Consider the following 21959-nt stretch of genomic DNA (forward strand, 5'->3'; position numbering starts at 1 on the left):
CATGGCCCCCCAGAGAGAAGCCACTTCCTCTTATCAGGAGGAAAGGTGGCATCCACCTCCCTGTGTCACTTCTGCTTTTATTTCTCAGTTTGTCCAGATCCTGGCTGGAAAAAGGGCTTTCAGAGAACCCGACATAACACTGGACTGGGAAGACAGGAGACTGCAAATAAGGAGACCAGTTAGAAAGTTGCTATGAGTCCCTGTAAAACTGATGAGGACCTTACAATGGGAGAGTGTGGAGGACACAAAGTCTGAGGGCCGAGAGACGCCAAGGAGGACCTGCAGAGAAAGAGGTGGGAGGGAAGGCCCACTCTCACCTCATCACGAGCACACACACACCTCCCTGGCCAGGAGCTGTTCCCTGTGGAAGAAGAGTCAGGGAAAGGCACACGGTGTAAGCTTGTCTGTCCCCCTGCTCCCCGAGGACAGAACAAGACGGCGCAGTACTGGCTGGCATCCAGCCTACGTGTCTTACCCACGTACGAGGCAGGCCAGGCCGACTGGCCCCCTCCTCCATAGGGGTCCTGGGGCTTGGTACTCAGAGCGCTGGTGTGAAGAGCAGAGTCAGAATTGGTCCTAAGGGGGAGGAGGGAGAGAGAGAGTCTGGCTGAAAAATCCATTTTTTCCTTAGTGAAAATGCAATATTCTTTCCTGAAAATTACCAACGGGAGAGAAAGCAGGAATAACCGATTTACAATCATCCATAAAATGAGGGGTTTGGACCTACCTGCAGTCCCTTACAACATCAGCCTCTGAGGATGACCCACACCCAGAAGACAGCAATTTGTACTTGTGAGATTTCACACTTTGAAGCTAGTGGTGTAACGATATGGTTCAACAAGGAAGACACTGGATTCACGGCTTTCTTTAAGAAACGTTCCATCTTTCCTCACAACTCAGAAGATGGCTGTGGCCAATATATTCTCTGCAGCTGGGCTAGATCTTCTCCATCTGGGAATAACTCCTCCCCTAGGAAGGATCACCAAAGCAGTGGCTTTCCAGCCCTTCCAGGGAGAATACAAGGTCGGGGCGATTTTCAGAATAACCCTGATGTGTTCCCTGCCCTTTCACTCTTGCCCTCACGAGCACAGCGGTTTTCCAAGAGCCTTGGGACGTGCAGTGTCAGTGCAGACAGCGCACAAGCAGAGGATCGAGCTGTCTTCAAGAGACACATAAAGGGGACAACGCCTCTCTTCTCAGTGATTTACTTTGTTTCAGAAAATATAACTGTGCTTACAAAAATATGATTTATGTTGACATAAATGAGTTTATTTATGAGTAATGAGTTTATTACTGTTATTTCTAAGTGTATTAATAAGTATCTTCTATAAATCTCTCAATTTAATTTCCAATATCAATAGCTAAATACAAACAAATGTATCCACACGAACAAACACTGTTTGAGGGCCTCAGTGGTTTTTAAGATTGTGACAGAATCATAAGACAAAAATTGGGGGAACTGTTGAACTACAGCAAATTTCTGAAATTCTCCCAGACAGTTGCAGATTACATGAAGCTTTGACTCCAAGAGACATTATTTACTTGTCTCATCAAGGGACAAACTGCCAAAAAAGAACTTGTGTGAGGCTTCAAATTAGCCTAAAATGCTTCTCTGTGGGCTGTTTCAGGTGATGCCTTCTGCAGCCACTAAGCCCCGTGGCTGGACTGTGTACCATGGCTGGGTTGGGTTTACACAAGGGACAGGCAGTTCAGAACCAGGATGAAGCAGCAGCAAAAGCAAGGACTCTGGGACCGGGGAGCCTTGGGTTCAGATTCAAAGAGACTCAAGAGAATATCAATCAAATGCAGAGAGACAACTGGGGAAATGTGAATACAGACCGGGTATTAGATAATATTAGGAATTATTATTAATTTTGTTATGTGGCATAATGGCATTGCGTTATATTGTTGTTGTTTTTCAAAGGTTCCTATCAGCCTTATAGTGTTAGAGATATCTGCAGGTGAAATACTCTGGCTGGCTGGTGGTGGGATAAGGGTGGGAAGGGAGGAGGTAGGGGTAGACACAGAAGCTAAAAGATGGGCACACGGAATTCTTGGAATGCTTTTCCCTTTTGTGTATGTTAAAATTTTGCACTGAAAAAAAACTTTTTTTAATCCCAGTTCCATCACATATTAGCTAAGCAACCTTGGACAAGTCATTTGTAACTTCTTAGAACAGAAAGTCATACTCATTCTTGTAGAATGTGATCAGGATTGAACAAAGTGACTTAAACACTGGGGTCAAGCTTGAAGTGATGGTTTAATGTGGTTATTGAACGCTTATGCTTCCTTGTGTTTCTTATGCATCTTATTTAATCCTTGCAACCATCGCTTGATGTAGGTACTGTTATCTTCCTTTTTCCAGATGAGTAAACTGAGACACAGAGAAGCCATGCAACTTGCTCAAGGACACAGAGTAGGAGGCAAACTGTCATTCACTCAGACTTCATGTTCTCACAGCTACATTGTCCTGAGCAGACATTCGCTACACGGTGGGAGATTTAGGTTGCTTCTTTTTAACACTTCGTATAAACACAACCCATTGATATAAGAGTACTCTTGCAAACAGATGATAGATTAAAAAGCAGCAGGATCAACAGGGTGATTTGCCTTCTTTAAAGTTTATTTCTACTAGAAAACAAGCTATGTACCTGTTGAGTGCAGATGTTAGCCTGAACCCAGGGTGCTTCTCTTCCTTCCAAGGAGGCTGCTGCCTTTAAAAACCAGAATAACATAAAAAGAAAAGAAGTTCAGTCCACAAGGAGAAAGGGAAACCTCAGGCCTGGGTTTGAGAACCAGCCCTTCTATTCACTCAGCTGCACAGCTGCTCTCTCCAGGTCCTGTGATTTCTCCCTTCTATGATAAAAACTATCAGAAATTCGTGCAAATAGGGCAAGCAAATGAGCCAGCTGGGCATGCAAGGAGGTTTTTGGTCTTTTTTTTAAGCAGCAAACAAGCACTTTTGAATGCCTTTCGAAATATTTCAGATCCATGACCAAATCCTCTCTGGGGATGTGAGGTCTTATTCCAGATGTGTGAAAAACTACCCCTCATCACATCCCCCGAGTATGTGCATAGGGGATGCCTGGCAAACCCCGATACAGAAAAGCCGCACTCCTCTACAGAGGTGCATAGAGAGGAACGTAACTGCTACAGTGATCCAATGTTCGAAAATATTAATCTAACTAATCCTCATGCTCTAGAAAGCATAGGACATTTTTCTCTTAAATACAAATTTTTTACAATCTCAAATTGGAAAAATCTTTTTATGATTTAATTAAAGAATCTGCCTGCAATGAGGGAGACCCAGGATCGATTCCCGGGTCAGGAAGATCCCCTGGAGAAGGGAATGGCTACCCACTCCAGTATCCTTGCCTGGAGAATCCCCATGGATAGAGGAGCCTGGCGGGCCACAGTTCATGGGGTTGCAGAGAGTTGGACATGATGGACTGCCTAACGCTTTTATGACTTAAAATAAGATACTATGTTTATTCTACAATCATGGATCCCAAGATTCTTAAGGGTTGCTGAAAACCTACTTGCAGTAGGGGCCTGCTGTTATTCATCTTCATACCTGCCTTTCCCAGGTCCTGACTACATTATCCACAGTAAGTGCTGTCAGTATCTGCCCCAAGAATAGATGGAGAATGCACTTCAATCCAGGAAGCTAAAATTTTTCAACATGTCCATTTCAAATGCCTCTTAAATCTGACCAGGTGATCTGAAAATGATATCATGCATCCTGGATATCATGCATCCTGGATGTAACAATCTTTTCAGTTAACTCTATATTCTGTTACCTCCAGTACTATTCCAAAAAATACTCAATTTGGGGTATATATTCTCTACATATAAAAATACTCAAAGAGACCCTAAATCAAATCCACTATGCAAATTACAGTTTTAGGAGCTTACTATGGCCTCTGTTTCTTTCAGTAGCTTACCATGACACCTTTATATATTTAAATATAATAATACCAACTCAGACTATTATGTTGGTCAATGTATTCTCAATGTGTTTCTATTTGGTCTTTAAAATGAAGACCCAGATTGATTTAAATAACTTTTAATTTTAGACTTTCATATAAGCCCATGATTATATGTGGAGAGACTTAAGTTTTATAAGAGAAAACAAGAGTCTGTGCTTTAGATTAGAAATTTCTAAAATGACCTCTGAGGCGGGTAAAATAAAGTGAGACTGTCCAAGCACAGCACATGCCCATCATATCTTTGAAAATATGACTTGCTTACCTGGGCCAACTTTCATCCAGGGGCTGTGAGGCGTAATTTGCTCCAAGCGTGCTACCATCAAAGTAGAAATTTCAATCAAGGAAAACCCAGATGAAGGGGAAGTTGAGGCAGAACTAAGAGGCTGGAGTCGCATGGAGCTCCACTGCTGAGTTTTCAGTTTGTATCTTTATCTCTATACCCGACAGCTCTTCCTCCTACTTCGGCTTATCAACTTCCTCTGGAAAAGTCCATTCCTCTATCTCCTAACCAGCACCATCTTTGCGTGATTCACGTGGGGTGTTTCTTTTTTTTTTTGGGAGCCCAAGCTCTTTTACTTCCAAGGACTGCCCGCACCCCCATCCGAAACCTGGTTTGGCTGTCGCTGTGTGTGGGCCTCCCTGTCCACAGAAGGTACCCACACCCAGCACTTCCATTCAAGGTCACTTTACCACTGTGACTAGTTCAGGGATGGACTCATGATACAAACAGGGGAAGAAAGGACTATCCCCAGCGGAGGTGGTGAGCTCGGGGACCATGTGGGCCTGGGTTTCTCTCCCTGGAAGTCAAGGTAGAGGTGGCACCCCCCCAGATACTGAGTCTCAGTGCTATTGTACGGATCCCTGGATCTAGCCCTCTGGGCTTCTAGTAACATAAGCCAATAAATTTCTTTTTTCTTCAAGTTGAGAGTTCCTGTTTCTTATAACCCAAAGAGAGCTACATTAGGTTTATTGAGAAATGTGAACTTCCTTAGATGGTCAGGTGGCCTGTTTTATGGATTCTATATTCTTCACTGGGTCTAGCCTGCCTTAGAACACATTCCAGATGAAATGGAAACAGGGAAAAACAGATGGGATGCTATACTATATGTGCTGAGTACAATAGAGCTGTTTGGTTAATTTAATTATACTCATAGAATACCTTCTCAAAACATTCTAAGTCATTATTCTCCTGTGATCTTCGGTGATTCTGTATAAAAGAAGCCACCACCATCTAAGGCTCAGGAGGTAGCGGGGGCCTTGATGGAGAAGAACTATCATGCAGGCAGAACCTGGCATTAGTAAAATATGGACACTGATGAACTCTTAAGGAAATGTTTCCTCTGCCAGAAGCACTACGATCACAAGTTTCACTTCCTGTGTACTAGTGTGGTCATGTCTAGTTACCTTCTTTCTGAATCTGAATCTTAGTCAATGCAATAAAACAGAGGTGCTTTCAGAAGAGAGACCAGACGCTTCTTCAACATTAACTATTAGGCTATGCAGGAGACATAAGAGGCGTGGGTTGGATCCCTGGGTCTGGAAGATCCCCTGGAGGAGGGCATGGCAACCCACTCCAGTATTCTTGCCTGAAAAATCCCAAGGACAGAGGAGCCCGATGGGCTACAGTCATGGGGGTGCAAAAAGTTAGACACAACTGAAGCGACTTTGTACATATGCATGCATGCAAAGTACAGGTCGGAATGGACCACAGTAGGGGACAGAAGAGGAAAAGGTGAAGAAGAAACAAGAACGTCTCTGAGAGGAAAAACGGCGGTATCTTAGTTGGCAGAACCACTAGGGAGAAGGCACTGGACTTTTCTCTTTTCAGCAGATTTTAATGAACCTCTGTCCAGAAATACTTAATTCTGAAGCAGAAATTTACCACTTCTCTCAGGACACTGCCACCTTTAAAGTCATTAAGTCCACTTGTCTAGAACCTGTAAACAAATTAGAACACAGTGGTGTATTAGTAGTACAACGATCAAACATCGATCATTTCAATGTTGAGGAGTAGGTCGGCATGTTAGCCTTTCTGATGTATATCAACAACATGGAAACGTGGTGAATTTCTGAAATTTTAATATGACGGGGCTGAGGCATCAAAAGTTAAAAGATGTGACCTCTGAGCTCTCTCAATTCTCACCATTCATATCTCACTTAATGGGTATTCAAAACCCAACACCTTATTGGCATCAAGAGATGCCCTAATGTTAGCGATCACTTATGTCAGTTGTTCTTGCTGTTGTTCAGTCACTAAGTTGTATCCAACGCTGCGACCCCGTGGACTGTGGCCCACCAGGCTCCTCTGTCCATGGGATTTTCCAGGCAAGAATGCTAGAGTGGGATGCTATTTCCTTCTCCGGGGGATCTTCCTGGACCAGGGATTGGTACATGTCTCCTGTATTGGCAGGCAGATTCTTTACCACTAAGCCACCAGGGAAGCCTACTCATGTCAGTGTGTGTGTGTGTGTGTGTGTGTGTGTGTGTGTGTGTGACTCAGTCATGTCTGACTCTTTGTGACTCCATGGATTGTAGCCCACCAGGCTCTTCTGTGCATGGGATTCTTCAGGCATGAATACCGGAGTGGGCTGTCATTTCCTTCTCCAGGGGGTCTTCCCAACCCAGGGATGGAACCCAGGCCTCCTGCACTGAGGCGGGTGCTATACTGTCTGCTTTACTGCCCCTCATGTCAGTAGCTTACAGCTAAATTCAACATAAGCAGCTTATAAAACGCTTATTTGCTCTTCTGAAGATCTGAGAAAACTTTATTCAGGTGGCTTTAATCACTCCACAGTACTAATATGCCATGAAGAACATCCTAAATAGACAGAAAAAATACCCTTATTTGTAAACTAGAATTTACCATTCAATTCAATGAACATTTCTAGAACGCCTGCGAGTTGCCAGGAAACAAACAGAAGAGCAGCCTAGGTGACAGGGAAATCAAGTCAGATTAGCCCCTCATCCGTTACCACCTTGAAAGAAAGGGAAAGTGATAGTCACCCAGTTGTGTCCCACTCTTTGTGACCTCAAGGAGCTTGCCAGGCTCCTCTGTCCATGAGATTCTCCAGGCAAGAATACTGGAGTAGGTTGCCTTTTCCTTCCCCAGGGAATCTTTCCGACCAGGGATTGAAACTGGGTCTCCTGCATTACAGGCAGATTCTTTACCATCTGAGCCACCAGGAAAGCCTCCATCACCTCAGTTAAACCTAAGTCAAAAAACAATCTACATTATAATGGATCTTTTGATTTATCCCCCTGTGCGCTGCTTTTCAGCTCCTTTTCGGGCTCTTCCTCTTCTGCCTTCAACCCTAATGGTCCCAGAGTTTCTATGGCCTCACAGTCTCTCAGCCCACATCCGCCTGCATTGCTCTCAAAAGCATGTGATGGGGAAAACAGCTCGGTTTCGTGGGTACCATGTAGAGTGGGAGCAGGGTGGGAGGCTGGAGAGAGATTCCGGGTGCAGCCACTTTGGGAAGAGCACCTGAGGAGACTCTGAGAGGCAGCCCCCCTCCTCTGTCCTCCATTCTTGCCTTGCTCAGTCCCATCCATGTCTTTGGCTCCATCCATCACCCACAGTCCAGTAACTCGTGAATCCATACTTCCAGCTCGCCACAGTTCTCATGAACTCCAAGCCCACCCTTCCCACTGCCTTACTCAGCTTCTCCACCCCCAGCATCCCAAACTCTACCTCCAACCCCACTCGTCACGCTGCCTCTCCTCTCCTCATCGTGCTCCAGTCCATCGTAAGTAATGCAGGGCGCCCTCCACCCAGGCGCTCAGGTGGAGATGTTGGTCACCCTGGGCTGTTCTCTCTCCCCAGGCCCTGCGGCTCTGTGGAGGAGAATCCTTCCTCCACGTTCCCGCCCCAGTCCACCCAAGGGACTCCTGTTCCTTCTCAGCTCAGATAACATTAGAGGGGAAGGCCTCAGTCACCGAGAACGTTCTGCCCTTCTGTTGATGAGACAGGACATCTGTGGCCCATTTCCCTGCACGTGGGTGGGGTCAGTGAGCCTCAGAAACCCCACACAAGACCCACCCTGTCTCTTCCCCAGGCTCCCTAGTCATGGCTGCATGGCCCAGTTCTTCTTTTGGCTTCCTGTTCCCATGCGGGAAGGGCACCTGGGGCAGGGCTCAGGAACTGGGGCAGGGCTCAGGAGCAGCCTGGGGCGCCAGGCTCTCTCTTCCCCTCTGGAACTCCGTTTTCTACTGGGGCTGTGGGGCTGGCCTGTGGTCGTCCACGCTGCTGGCAGGGTTCCTGAACTCTAGGTCTGCTTAGTAGAACCCACATTCACTGAGACAGGTGTCAGGGCTGGATTTAGTATATAAAACCAGTCACCATTTGGTTCCTTCCTAGTTTCTTAACCATGTCTTCACCATCACTCAACTTCCTCTGGTCCTTTGGCTTCCAATGACGTCCTGCTACAATACATCTGCACGTCAAACATGAAGGGAGGCATGGGAACAAGATCTTTTTTGGTCCTTGTGTGTATGAAGATGTCTTCCTGTTTCCCTCAGCACACGAGTGACAAACGGGAGATGGGTAGAATTCTGAAGTCGGACTCTTTCCCCCTTAAAACTCTAAAAACTTGCACTCCCTTTGAGACGGAAATCTTTAATGGGTGATAACTTGATACTTAGTGATCAAGTAAGATTTGGAAACTCTGGGTTAAAGTTTCTTAACTGCCGGGCTTCTCACAGCCCTAATATAAAACTGTGAAGCTTCCATAAGAGACATAGTCCAACATGTCTCAAATACAACAGGCGGTGCCCATTGAAGAAATAGTTTTGTCCTATAAACCAATGTTCTAACATTTTCATCTCCTTGTATGAACAGAACCAAAGCAAGGCCTGCTCCAAAGAGGAAAGCCACTCCTAGCTTTAGTGGATCTCAAGGTGGTCTCATCATGACCATTCATTCTAGTTTTCCAGATGCAACACACGCTCCAACCTTGCTGGCAATATAAGTAAGAAAATGTCTAGACGTTTGTTTTTCTCTCTTCCTAAAAACACATCTCTTTGAGAGGAAGGCACTTCTATGAGTCACTAGTGTGTCCTCCTTCTCTTCTATGTACAACCCTCAGGTCTGAGATCATATGACAAATAAATATGTAAATTTATGTTAATGGTTTGGAAACTCAACAGGATGGTGTCTGGGGTACACGTTTGCCCCTTCGAGGAGTGAGAAGGGCTGCTGAGGGCACAAGCAGCTGCAGGAAGGCGGGAGGGCCTCCCTCTGAGTTCTCAAACCCAGACCCTGAGTCGGGGACCAGTCAGCGCCTTGCCTCTGTCCCGAGTGTGGCCTGGACTGGAGCTCAGCTGGGCAGTGCCCTGGTCTCTGCCTGTGGTGGCCCCATGCCCATGGCAGAGCGCAGAGCCCAGTGCACCAGCCTTCTCTGTGACCATGGCCGCCCACCAGAGGAGGAATGCCCTGGTGCCGGTGCTCTGCTGCTTGTGTCTGGCCACACTGTTAACAGTGTTCACTGTATTTGCAATCACTGTATCATGAGACCGACCCCTTCCTAAGCCAGTGTACCCGCGATCTAAAATAACACCCAAGCCAAGAAACAGCTAGAGTAAGAAAATTCTGGGTACACGTCTTCTCTTTGTTCTAACAAAGATTCAAACCACTGTTAATCCTTTCAAATGATAAAACTTCATTCAGGAGGTAATAGACTGGTGAGAAAGGCAACCATTTTAAGCAAATTATCACAAAATAAAATGAATGCAGGCCATGAAAGGAAAGATGGCACTGCAGCCCTCTTCCCCATCTTTTCTACATATTTTAATATCTTCAACATAAAATCATTCTACTTTTACATTTTACTAGGAGCTCAAAGGAGAAGGCAATGGCAACCCACTCAAGTACTATTGCCTGGAAAATCCCATGGACAGAGGAGTCCGGTAGGCTGCAATCCACGAGGTCGCTAAGAGTCGGACTCGACTGAAGTGACTTAGCAGCAGCAGCAGCAGGAGCTCAAAACTTTGGCCACCTGATATGAAGGTCCGACTTACTGGAAAAGACCCTGATGCTGGGAAAGACTGAGGGCATGAGGAGAAGCGGGTGACAGAGGATGAGATGATTGGATGACTTCATCAACACAATGGACGTGAGTCTGAGGAAACTCCAGGAGAGAGGGAAGGACAGGGAAGCCTGGCGTGCTGTAGTTGATGGGTTGCAGAGTCAGACCTGACTTAGGGACTGAACACAGGAGCTCAAGGTCCCTTGATTCCTCAAAGGAGACTCACTGTTTATTCATGGGCAGACCTACACTAAATAACTCTTTTAAGTCAGCAGATGTCCAGTCCTGGGACCCCCATTAGGTGCTTGAGAGAGAGATGCCTCACGGTCTGTGAATCAGATGTGTACTGTCTGATGAAAAACTCTAATTCATCTATATATTTATTTGGTTCCTGCTTCTCCTCCCCTTAGGAGGTGATCTGCTTTGCAGCTGCTCTCATGAGTTGACCTGGATACATGGTCAAGTTATATAGCCTACGACTTACTACCTGAAAGGAGACAGTAGCCTGCACACACAGTGAAGTCTCCCTCTCTAGCACTTTGCACAAGCTATTCCCTCTGCCTGAAACATTCCCTCCAGGGGTATCTTCCTCTCTGTCTATCACTTACAACCACCTGAAATTATTTTGCTTTGATAATTTTTTTTAACCTGTTTGCTGTCTGACATCGCCCACTCAGGAAGGCAGAGACACCGCTGTCTCTCTCACCACAGAGTCCCCAGTGCTTAGAAGATGAGTACCTGTGCAGAAAACGGGTTGTGTGAAAACACCTGTTCAATAAATAAAAACACTGTCCTCTCACATGTTACCTAGCCTTCAAGCCTCAGGTTTTCCTCCAGGATGCCTTCTCCATCCCCCAGGACTGGTTCGGGCTGTGTGGCTGAGTGTGCACAGCCTCCAGGCGGTGGTGCCTGCAGTCGCCACACTGAGCCTCTCCCGCTAGACTGGGAGTGACTAGAGGCCAGAAGTGCATGATTCTCTGCCATGACACCCACAGAATGTAAATGGCGCCCGGCACCAACTGTTTTTAAGTGAATGACCATTTTTCTCTGTTGCCTTTCCTCAGTCTCCTCCTCTTCTAGATAGTCTTCTAGTTTTAAAAGCTATGAGAGCTTCCCTGGTGTTCTAGTGGTTAAGCATCCACCTTGTAATGCAGAGGACACTGGCTCGATCCCTGGTTTGGGAAGATCCCACATGCTGCAGGGCAACTAAGCCCATGTGCCACAACTACTGGCTCCCGTGTGCCTAGAGCCTCTGCTTTGCAACAACAAAAGCCACTGCAAGGAGAAGGCTGCGTACTGCAACTAGGGAGGAGCACCTACTTGCTGCAACTAAAGAAAGCCCTCTCAACAACCAAGACCGAGCACAGCCGAAAAAAAAAGCTATGAGACAGCTGTATTTAAAATGAATAACCAAGGACCTACTGTACAACCCAGGGAACTCCGCTCAGTGTTATGTGGCAGCCTGGATGGAAGTGGAGGTTGGGGGTAGAACGGATACATGTATATATATGGCTGAGTCCCTGCACTATCCACCTGAAGCTATCACAACATTGTTGGCTCTCTGGCTATAGCCAATACAAAATAAAAAGTAAAAAAAACACAATAGCTGTGAGGAGGACTTTCCTGGTATTCCAGGTTAAGACTGCATACTTCCACTGCAGGGGGAGCAGGTTCAATCCCTGGTGGGGGAATTTAAGATCTTGCAAGCAGCAAGGTGCAGCCAAAATAAAATAAAAATTTTTTGAATTAAAAAGCTGTGAGTATATGCATATATTTAGACTATACTTGTTGTAAAAAAAGATTTGAGGTAGCCATAAATATATCTATATGTATTAAAATATTTAGAGAGAACATCTCTGAGAGAAAGAGGGAACTGAGAAATTAGGAAAAGACAAAATGTTAGTCACATCAAGCAAAGAAATACACTAAGTCTTTTACTAGAAAATTCCAAGCAATTTAGACAATGGTTTGATGGACAACCACCTACCTGAGTGTGAATTTGCTGAAGAACTGCCTCCATTCTCATTTCCCTTTTGCATTTCTATCTAAAAGTTATGATACATTCCAGAAAGGAATTTGAGGGATGTGTTGGTGGTTAAATGGTAGAATTCCCGCCTCCCAGAAAGGAAAGGGAAAGAATCAGTCATCATTCTTGCCTGCTCTGATAATGGCCGCATGATGTCAGGAGTCAAGGCATCTTGGTGGACTTGGGTGGGGAGCCCCTGGGTGGGAAGAGGGGAGAAGCAAACATCCTTTGGGGTCCTTATCCTCACTTCAGATTGATAAAAAACTGTGAGAAGCCTGAGGGCTAGACAAGCAGTGGGAGTTCCTCTGTGTCCCCACACACCTCCTCACGGGGGTCTCTCTTGAGTGTGGTCCTGGGGGCGACTGAGCGCTGGAGCAAGAAGGGGGCCCATGCTGGGGGGGTCGGTCAGCTTGACTTGAGGGTGAATCTGGGCCCTTCCAGCCTCAGCTGTGGAATTTGAGGCAAGTCACTTTGACACTCAAGTTTCCTCACTGGGAAATGGGGGTTAAAAAAGCAAACTGCCCAGTAAATTTTGAGTTCATCTAAATGATTATGAATTGCCTAGCACAGTGCCTGGCATGAGTAGGTGCTTGGTAAACACGAGAGCCCTCCCCCCACTTCCTGCTTTCTAGGCTGCTGAAGCCAACTCTACCGTCACTGCCAGGAACCCAGCTCTGCAGCAAGACTCACCCCGCCTCTCCTGCCTCCCTCTGGCCCTGCGGGTGAGAAGAACGAGGGCAGAGTGCAGACTCTCCTGGAATACTTACCTGTCTCCTCTCCCACAAATCCCAGCTCAGGCCTGTTTCCCAAAGCCCTGTGCACACTGCTGGATCCCCAGACCACGTCCTGCTCTGGCCTGATAAGTAAAATTGTCCGATGAGTTCATAGCCTCCTTTTCTGTCTTCCTACTTTACAGCATAGGATTTGGTGTGAATAAATATCACTATGCAAAATTCTCCTAAATACCAGCTTTGTATTTTAGTTGTCATTTATTGAGTCTGAAATTCCCTGCTGCTGCTGCCGATGCCGCTAAGTCGCTTCAATCGTGTCCGACTCTGTGCGACCCCATAGACAGCAGCTCACCAGGCTCCCCCGTCCCTGGGATTCTCCAGGCAAGAACACTGGAGTGGGTTGCCAGTTCCTTCTCCAAGGCATGAAAGTGAAAAGTGAAAGTGAAGTCCCTCAGTCATGTCTGACTCTTCATGACCCCATGGACTGCAGCCTACCAGGCTCCTCTGCCCATGGGGTTTTCCAGGCAAGAGTACTGGAGTGGGGTGCCATTGCCTTCTCCCCTGAAATTCCCTAAATAGAAAATTATATAAAAATTTCTTCCATAAGTTCTAGCAGCAGGTCAGTGCATGAACAGAAATAAACATAAATCAGCTATCTGTATGTCTGTTTTAGTGTGACCAACTAAATCTAACCTGGTTTAAAGTCAGGGTTAATTCTGATTTTTGTCAATGTCTGAAGAAAACGCTGAGCAGGCCTTGCAATGGGGCTGAATGACAGGCTGTTTATGTATAGTTACTTCATTAGATGGAACTTTATTGACACTTTCATAAAGTAAACACCTACAGGGATCCTTCCAGTTTTCAGTCGCAGAAATGTTTCTAGTTTCCAAGTCACTTAGGTTTATTGCCTCCATTTGTCAGATGAAACGAAGATTTGGAGGCCAAAAGGAAATTACTGGGAAAATAAATTCTGAAAAGTTTTCAAACATTTCAAAACTTATCCTCTCCTCAGACAATGAAAAAGGATATCTGTCGTCCTGGCTTGTCCCCGGATCGTCGGTGAAGGGGGTGGAAGCGAGTCCGGGACGGCCTCTCCACCAGCCCGTGGTGGCGGGTCCCTCGCACGCTGTCTGCTGGGTGGAACACCGGCTGCAGAGAGAATGAAGAAGAGTTGGTTGGCCTGTGACTGTGACATTGCCACTTGTCATCAAGAACAACAACAACTCTTAGCAACAACAGATGACAAGACCGACTTTATAGTTTTACTGGTGTCTGTGACTCTGCCTTGAGTCAAGGTGAATCAAATGCAGCATGGAGCTGTGTCTGCATAATCACAGAATAATTTAAAATAGTCTTGGGACTCCCTAGTGGTCCAGTGGTTAAGACTGAGTTCCCAATGCATGGGGCTGGGGTTCGATCCCTGCTCAAGGAACTAGATCCCACATGCCGCAGCTAAGACCCAGCACAGCCAAATAAAAAAATAAATTAAATATTTTAAAAAATAAATGAGTCTTTAGTGTGTGAAGATGGAAGTTGAAAGAATGACTTTTTAAACACTATCACAATTTGGAGACTATGAATTTTTACACAGAATCCCAGTGACAAGGAGGTATGCATGAAATGAAAAAGAGGTATGCTTAAGACAGAAATGAAGTGGGTACCTATGGCATCCGGCATGCAGAAACACAGACACAGCATCCAGAGATAAAATGGGGTATTTATGGACTGGGGACTACTGGCTTACACAGTCTTTTTTAAACTCACTGTCTTTTTTAAACTCAACAATGTTTAAAAACTTTTGGGGCTTCTAGTGAAAAGTCTGAACGTTTTAGCCACACTGGTCCCAACTTCCCACACGGCAATGGGCACTCAAATTGAGAGTAGCTGTTCTCTGCAAGTGGGACACCAGACCACTTTGATGACTTCTTACGTTAGATGTCTGAGTTTGTGACCCCGAGTTAAGGAGGAAAAAGAGAATAGTACCTGAATACTAGTGGGAAACACGCAACTCGCCATACCCCAAATGGCACAAATGAAAATATAAACAGATTCAAGATAAAGTCATGGTCAATAAATCCAAAGTCCTTTGTTAAGGCAGGCTTGGAGTACACTCTTCACATTTTTGAGTCTGGCATCATAAAAGGCAAAGCTTTTTGATTGGCAAAATCCAAATCCTAGGGTGCACCATTATATTGTACATAATGGGGCAATGTGTATACAAAATTATGTCAGAGGTGTTTGTGATATACATGAAAACAGATTTTCTTTCATGTAAATTGAATCATAGGTCAAAGAGCTAACTTATTATGAAAAGAATCCTATGATGGAGTATGTCTTTCTAGGGGAGTTCCTTTTAGTTAAGAACTAGCCACTCATTTTGCTGTTAAACATACGGATTTTCATATCTTGGATTTGGGAGTGACTCCTATTTCTCCCAAGGGGGCTAATGAAACATTGGGGCTGGTTTAGTTGAACAATTCTTTTACAATCCAAATCTATCAACACCTAAAATAAAAAGATCTTCCTGAGGAACACCTGTGGTACTGGAAGAAAAGTATCCATTGCGATAGGCAAGATGGATGTTGAGCTCAGAAGAGAGAGTACGCTACTGTAGGAATAATAAACTGAAACACCTTTGTTCATCAAGAGGCTGAATACCCACCGTGCACTTTATCAGAACTTGTTCACACAACAGACATAATTTTAAGAGATGGATGACTTTGTTCCAGGACTAAAGAAAACAGAGGTCTCTCTGGTGATAAAAAAAAAAAAATCACACAAATGGGAAATGTACTTGAAAACAACGTTTTCATCTAGAAGTCTTGGAGCACAACTACGGCCAGACTGGACTCCCAGAGGCCAGCGAATAGAGGGGGCATGGAGGGTCTTTAGAAAGGGGTCCAAGGGGATTTCTCTGACAGTCCAGTGGTTAAGACTTTGCACTTCCACTGCAGGGGGTGCAGGTTTGATCCCTGATTGGGGAACTAGGCGGCCAGAACACTAAATTTAAAAGAAGAAGAAGACAATCCAAAACACAGAAAGCTCTTGGAATGTCTTCCAGGTTTCCTATTACACATATATTTTCTATTTACACTTGTCTCTTTTGACTTAACCCCTGTTGGCCCAGATCTGGTATTATTACTTGGATGCAGTGTGTGTTTGGTGGGATACTCTGCCTACATTTGATAATTTCTTCTCTTCTTCCCTGTGGCACAAGTTCAAGTCTCTGCCTGGGCCAGCACAGGTTTCCCCACAGGCCCCCAAGCACTAGAAAACAGATGGGAATGGACCCTGGTGGCAGCAGTGTCCTTGCTGGCAGCTGAGGGAACTGAACTCAGGGGTGCCAGCATCAACAGCCTGACAGTGAAGTTTAGCACTAGGAGGCTCAGCAGGAACCCTAATAGCCAAACAGTGGCCAGAGAATTCTGTTTTGCATTGTGACTGAACTGCCAAGGGCTGCGCACGGAGAGGAATGACCGAGTGGTAACCCAAGGCAGGGCAAAGGTAGCTTCTGGGCTTATGTCCCCAAACCTGAGAGAGGGTAGATGGGTGGAGTGCAGCCTGAACACCAAGGTTCCAGAAACCTTAATAGTAGAGGGCAATGAAGCTGGGGTGAGAGGGTCAGGGTGGTTCCTGAGTTGGCAAGCAGGAAGCCGCAGGTGATCCTTACTTAGTTGCTGTGGTTGGACTTTAGGCGTGCGTGCCTGCTCAGTTGTGTCCGACTCTTTTGCAACCCTATGGACTGTGGCCCTGGACTGTGGCCCGCCATGGGATCCTCTGTCCATGGGATTTTGTAGGCAAGGATACTGGAATGGGTTGCCATTCCCTCCTCCAGGGGATCTTTCAGACTCAGGGATTGAATCAGCGTCGCCTGCATTGCAGGCAGATTCTTTACCTGCTGAGCCATTGGGGAAGCCCTTGAACTCTGTGAGGAGGAAACAAATTTAAAGGGGCTCAAAGTACTACCGGGAGTTGAGTGTCAACGTGCAGAGAGTCCTGGTCTCAGATCCTCCCCACTCTGTAGGACTGCATGCTCCTGACGTCTCTGAAAACATCTCTATGTGGCCAGCAAACTGGTTCAGGTTTGCAGGCATTAGGGTGGTTGATGGGGTGGGGGTGGCAGGGCTAATGCTGACATCAGAGCTCTTTCTGGGATGAAACAGGACATGTGGATTTGCCAAAAGCAGCAGCCCTGTGGACTTGCAGGCCAATGTTAGACAGCACCGTGTTCTCCGGGTTCTCCCCACAAGGACCGAGACCTCAGGCAGGCACCACCTGCTGCCAGCCACCTCACATCACCTCAGCCTGGGGTGAATGGCTGGGCCTGGCAATCTTTTCCTAGGAGGGGACATCACTTCCTCTAGTTAAGCACTGCTGATCTATCAATGTGACCTATATTTGCATTGGTTCTTTCAGCAGATGCACAACACCGCCAGCGTATCATTAAGTTTGCGGTTAATTGGAAACCCCAGATCTTTCTCACGTGACTAAGAAACTGCAAGCAGATTCCTACGAAGCCCATGTTTAGTCCTGAAGTGAGCTGAAGTCTGAGAACTGGAGAGCTGGTTATTGCCAACTCAAGGAGATGATCATTATTAAAGGTATATATGCTATAGTATATTATATGTATGTCAATGACCAAGACATTTTTCCTTGCAACAGAGTCAATTCTAGCTTACAGCTATATTTCTATACAGTGTTCTTAAAAGCAGGAGAAATGTAATTTGCAAATTTTCTTGAGTGAAATACAGATTTCTAAATGCTAGTAGGATGACCAAGTACCTTCTTGCATTCTCAGAAGTTCTACTGAGTTTTTTTTTTTTAATAGATTTAAAACATTTTAGGGGTACTTCCCTAGTAGTCCAGTGGCTATGGCTCCACACTGTCAATACAGGGGCCCTGGGTCTGATCCGTGGTCAAGGAACTAGATCCCACATGCCGCAACTAAGACCCAGTGCAGACAAATAAATATTTTTTTAAAAACCGTTAAGAACATTTTAGAAGACTGAGATTAAGCAGACAAATGGTTCCTTTGAAAAGTCCTGATCCAGAATACATAACCTCAGTATCCTTGCAAGGGGATGCCCAATCAGTGTTCTCAAACAGGAATAAGTCTACATAGGACAATTCTCAACAGTTTCATTTGTAGATGTTATGATTACAGAGCAAGACAAAAAATAATAAAATTCCTGTAAGAGCAAGAAATGTTTTTCTGGAATACCACTGTCAATACTGGAAATACATACTGGCAGGATGCAATGCCATTGTTGTTTTACGGTATAAGGACCACGTGTGAACTTGGAGCAGGGGTCATTTATGTGACCATCTCACCCCTCTCGCCAGTGAATCAGGAAGCAGAGAGAGGCTCTCAGCAACAAAACAGAGCCCCCTGGGAGAGCACTCGGAAGGGAGCCCCTCAGGTTCTCCACTGCACCTCACCTGAGCCTCATGAACCAGCCACCTGGCTTCTCAGTGCAGAGCAGGTGAAGACAAGGTGGGGATGAGCGCCACGGGCACAGGGGCTGCTGGCCTACCCGAGCGCTGAGCAAAGGCCCGCTGACCGCCGTGGAGCCCAGCTCTCTGCTCTCCTACAGCTGGGCAGCCAGGATCCAAGGAGACAAAGTGACTTTCTCACAGCCATATAGCCTAGCAGTCTGAACCTGGGGTTCTGAGACTCCTTCAGGGCTCTCATCACCCTGTCATTTTGCCTCCTTTGCTCAGTTGCCCATATATAAGTGGATTGTAAGTGGATTTTTGCTGATATATACAGAAAACAATATGTATTTTCTAGAAATGTCCCAAATAAACTTTTATTACATTCTCATAAATCTATTGAACACCCAAGATCTAACTGCAGAGTAACAGCCTAGCTGAGATATCTGGCTACCTTGTAGTATAAACAGCATGCCTACATCTTTACACTAGATCCAATAATTTCATTTGGAGGAGGGGTCTGACTTAATATTTTATAAAAGATAAGCTATGAGTTCCAAGAATATGTATTGACCAGCCCATGTTCCCTCCTATAGAATTAAAATGCTACCTCAATCATCCCAAATTCCTCTATGTATCTGACTCCCGTCTGTTTCATCTGTCCTGGTAGACCTACAGGTGGGGCAGGAGACTGGGTGGCAGTTTAATAGATCAAAAAGGTACTACTGGACACGGTGTGTTACTGCTTGGCCCTGAGGTCACACTCGCTAATCTGCTTAGCAGGCACTCTAGCCTTTTCACAATGCTGGCAGCTCGTCTTTATTTCTTGGTAAGTGCATGAAAGACTGGCCCCTGGTACTGAATAACTTTCTCTAGGGGGAAGAGTGGAGATTTTACAAGGGTAGGGAGTAAGGCAGGTTCCTTGAGCTTGCAGGGCCTCTTATTTACATGCAGGTTAAGTTAGTGGAAGATGTTATAGGTTCCCTCTTTTTAAAAGGGCCAGTCTAACCAAGGGACAACTGTCGTCTCTTGGGAACCCAGCTGGAGCTCATTCCAGCCACAGCCAGTGCCTCCTTTGGTTCTCATGATGAAGGGAGGGAAGGAGGAAGACCAACCCACAGCAAAGCAGCAGCTTTGAATCCACTGCCTCGGAGCTAAATGGAGCAGTTTACTTCTAGCTTAAAATATGAGCAGAATAAAAAGGATTTCATAGCTTGCTTAGAGACTCTATTATATTACCATTAAAAAAAAAAAAAACCTTAAAGAAAAATTCAAAATACTTTACAAATCTCCAGGATCAGACCCACCAGTGCCCTGGCAGCCCCCGCTGACCACAGTTTCCCAGCCTCTTCCTCTGCCTCTGCAGTGTCAGAATTGGGCAGGAGCTGGTGCTCAGCCACGCCAGAGGGAGAGATTTTGATTTACAAAACTGTAAGGCTCCTAGGTTTGGGCAATAACGTCGGGCTTTTCTCCCAGAGGTTGGCCAAGGCTACACTATCTTCAGGCTGGCCTTAGTCCAGTCTTACAGGGTACTCTCAGAGCCCCCGAATCACCTGAGTGAGTAGTTTTTATTTTATTAGATGTTAACTAGGCTTATTGCAGTAACCATTTTGCAATATGTACACATAGTAAATCATTATGCTGTATACCTTAAACTAATACAACATTACCTGCCAATTACACCTCAGTAAAACTGGAAAACACTAAGACTGGTGATGAGTATAAAGGGGCTCATTATTCTACTCTCTACTTTGCGTTATACCTTAAATTTTCAAATAAAAAGCTTAATTTTTTTAATTAAGTTTTTTAAATTTTTAATAATTAAATTTTGACACTATAATAAATTAAGGGTACCTTTATTAGCTGTAGCCCAATAACTTCTATGTGCGCTAAGTGGCTTCAGTCATGTCTGACTCTTTGGAACCCCATGGACTCTATAGCCTGCCAGGCGCCTCTGTCCATGGGGATTCTCCAGGCAAGAATATTGGAGTGGGTTGCCATGCCCTTCTCCAGGGACCTTCTATAACTTCTAGAGACATGCAAAAAAAGGGATAAAAGCTCAGTGTTTTACCACATGGCCTGCCAAAATTAGTACTAAAGTACTTTTTTTCACATGACTTTAAAGGACAAAGTAAGTGTATAATAAAGGAACTAAAAAGGTATCCTAAAAGAAAATGTTTCTAGAGGGAATAAAATAATCTGAAATATTTAGTTAGAACAGCACGTGGCAATTCTAAATAAAGCATGTTGAGTTAAAAAAAAAATGTACATCCTGTTTTTGATTTAAAAGAGCCTTGGGTACTTTTCCTCATCTGACCACTTGCTCATGAAGAGGCACATATAACGTCCTGCTCCTCCTGGTCTCAACACCCTTACAGGTCATTAATCCCACTAAGCAGCACCCTGGCCATGGGCATCCAGCCCCTGCTGAGAGGGGACCAACGACCTTCCCAGGCAGGCCACTCCCTTTTCATACAGCCCTGCTTCTGCTACATCTTCCCTTAGGCTGAGCTGTAAACTATCCTTGGGGGAATCTGCCCACTGAGAGGTTTCTAAAAATTCACCATTATAAGGTCACTCTTCTCCATGAGGAACCAAACTAGCAAAAGTGGAGGGGCTGAGGTGTGGGACCAGGTTCTCCATTTAATTTGAGCTAAACCTGCAAATACGTCAGGTTTGCTCATTTGGAGACCCCGGGTTACGTTGGTTTGGTGTTTCTTTCCTCACTCATATAAACACTGGCAGGACTCACAAGGAGGAAACCATTTCATCTCACCTACAAGGGCCCCGCTCTGTCTACAGACAGGAGAGAGAGAACCGACCACTCAGATGTGAGCTGAGGAGGGCTGCCGTCCTGAGCGGGGCCCCTCCCTTGGTGGGGGACCGTGTACTGACAGCTTGTTGGTTCCCAAGAGTAGGGCAGAGTCTCCCCTCACTTGCGAGGAAGGTGGGCTTTTCCCTAGCTCTGTGACTAGGGAGGTCAGCATGGTCAGCCCTGCCTATGCCGGGTCAAGCAACCTCACTTCCAGGAGGAGGGAAGAAGGTGGAGGGAAGTCCCATTTGGATCCCAGTGTATGGGTGCCTACTCAGTTGTGTCCGACTCTTTTGCAACCCTGTGGAGTGTTGCCCAACAGGCTCCTCTGTCCATAGGATTCTCCAGGCAAGCAGACTGGAGTGGGTTGCCATGCCTTCCTCCAGGGGATCTTCTCAACCCAGGGATCAAAACTGCAGATTCTTTATGGAAATGGAGAGACTGAAAAGTCACAGGATTAACTGTCAGGGGGTGTGCCTCAGCTGGGAAGCAGACAACCAGGGGGCGACTTTGCCCCTGTCAGGATTATGACTGCCCCCTTTCTTCTTTCTCTTCCTATAAGCCAGCTTTGCATCTCATTTCTGGCACACAGCTCCTAGAGCCTTTGGAATTTCCTAAGGGCTGACAGCAGCACAGGTGTCTTTTGCTGTTAATCGGGTGACTTTTGGAGCATACCTAAGGGTAGGTGCTGGCTGTCAAGAGAACCCACTCTGTGACCAGGGGGTTGGAACTTTCAGTGTCCCCACCCCACCACCAGGAAGGGAAAAGGGACTGGGAACTGAATCAATCACTAACAGTCAGGGATGTCATCAGTCAGTCTTCTGCAATGAAGTCTCCATAGAAACCCAAGAGGATGGGGTTTGGAGAACTTCCCGGTTGGTGAGCACTGGAGATTTGAAGAGAGCGGTATGCTCTGAAGAGGGCCCGGAAGCTCTGTGCCCTTTC

At 45.8% G+C, this 21959-nt stretch overlaps 1 protein-coding gene across 3 annotated transcripts in view; it reads right to left on the reverse strand.

Moving 5' to 3' along the window:
* Positions 1 to 21959, reverse strand: part of CRTC3 (CREB regulated transcription coactivator 3) — a 95927-nt gene that overhangs the window by 28500 nt on the left and 45468 nt on the right. For all 3 annotated transcript variants that reach the window (XM_010841069.1, XM_010841068.1, XM_010841067.1), the window contains 4 exons: positions 13799 to 13918; positions 4252 to 4313; positions 2652 to 2714; positions 476 to 576 (listed from right to left, as the gene is read on the reverse strand). In XM_010841069.1, coding sequence (XP_010839371.1) covers positions 476 to 576; positions 2652 to 2714; positions 4252 to 4313; positions 13799 to 13918 — 346 coding nt within the window. The remainder of the gene's footprint in view (positions 1 to 475; positions 577 to 2651; positions 2715 to 4251; positions 4314 to 13798; positions 13919 to 21959) is intronic.

This window comes from Bison bison, unplaced genomic scaffold (genome assembly GCF_000754665.1).
Source record: "Bison bison bison isolate TAMUID 2011002044 unplaced genomic scaffold, Bison_UMD1.0 scf7180017864155, whole genome shotgun sequence".
Taxonomy (NCBI): Eukaryota; Metazoa; Chordata; class Mammalia; order Artiodactyla; family Bovidae; genus Bison; species Bison bison.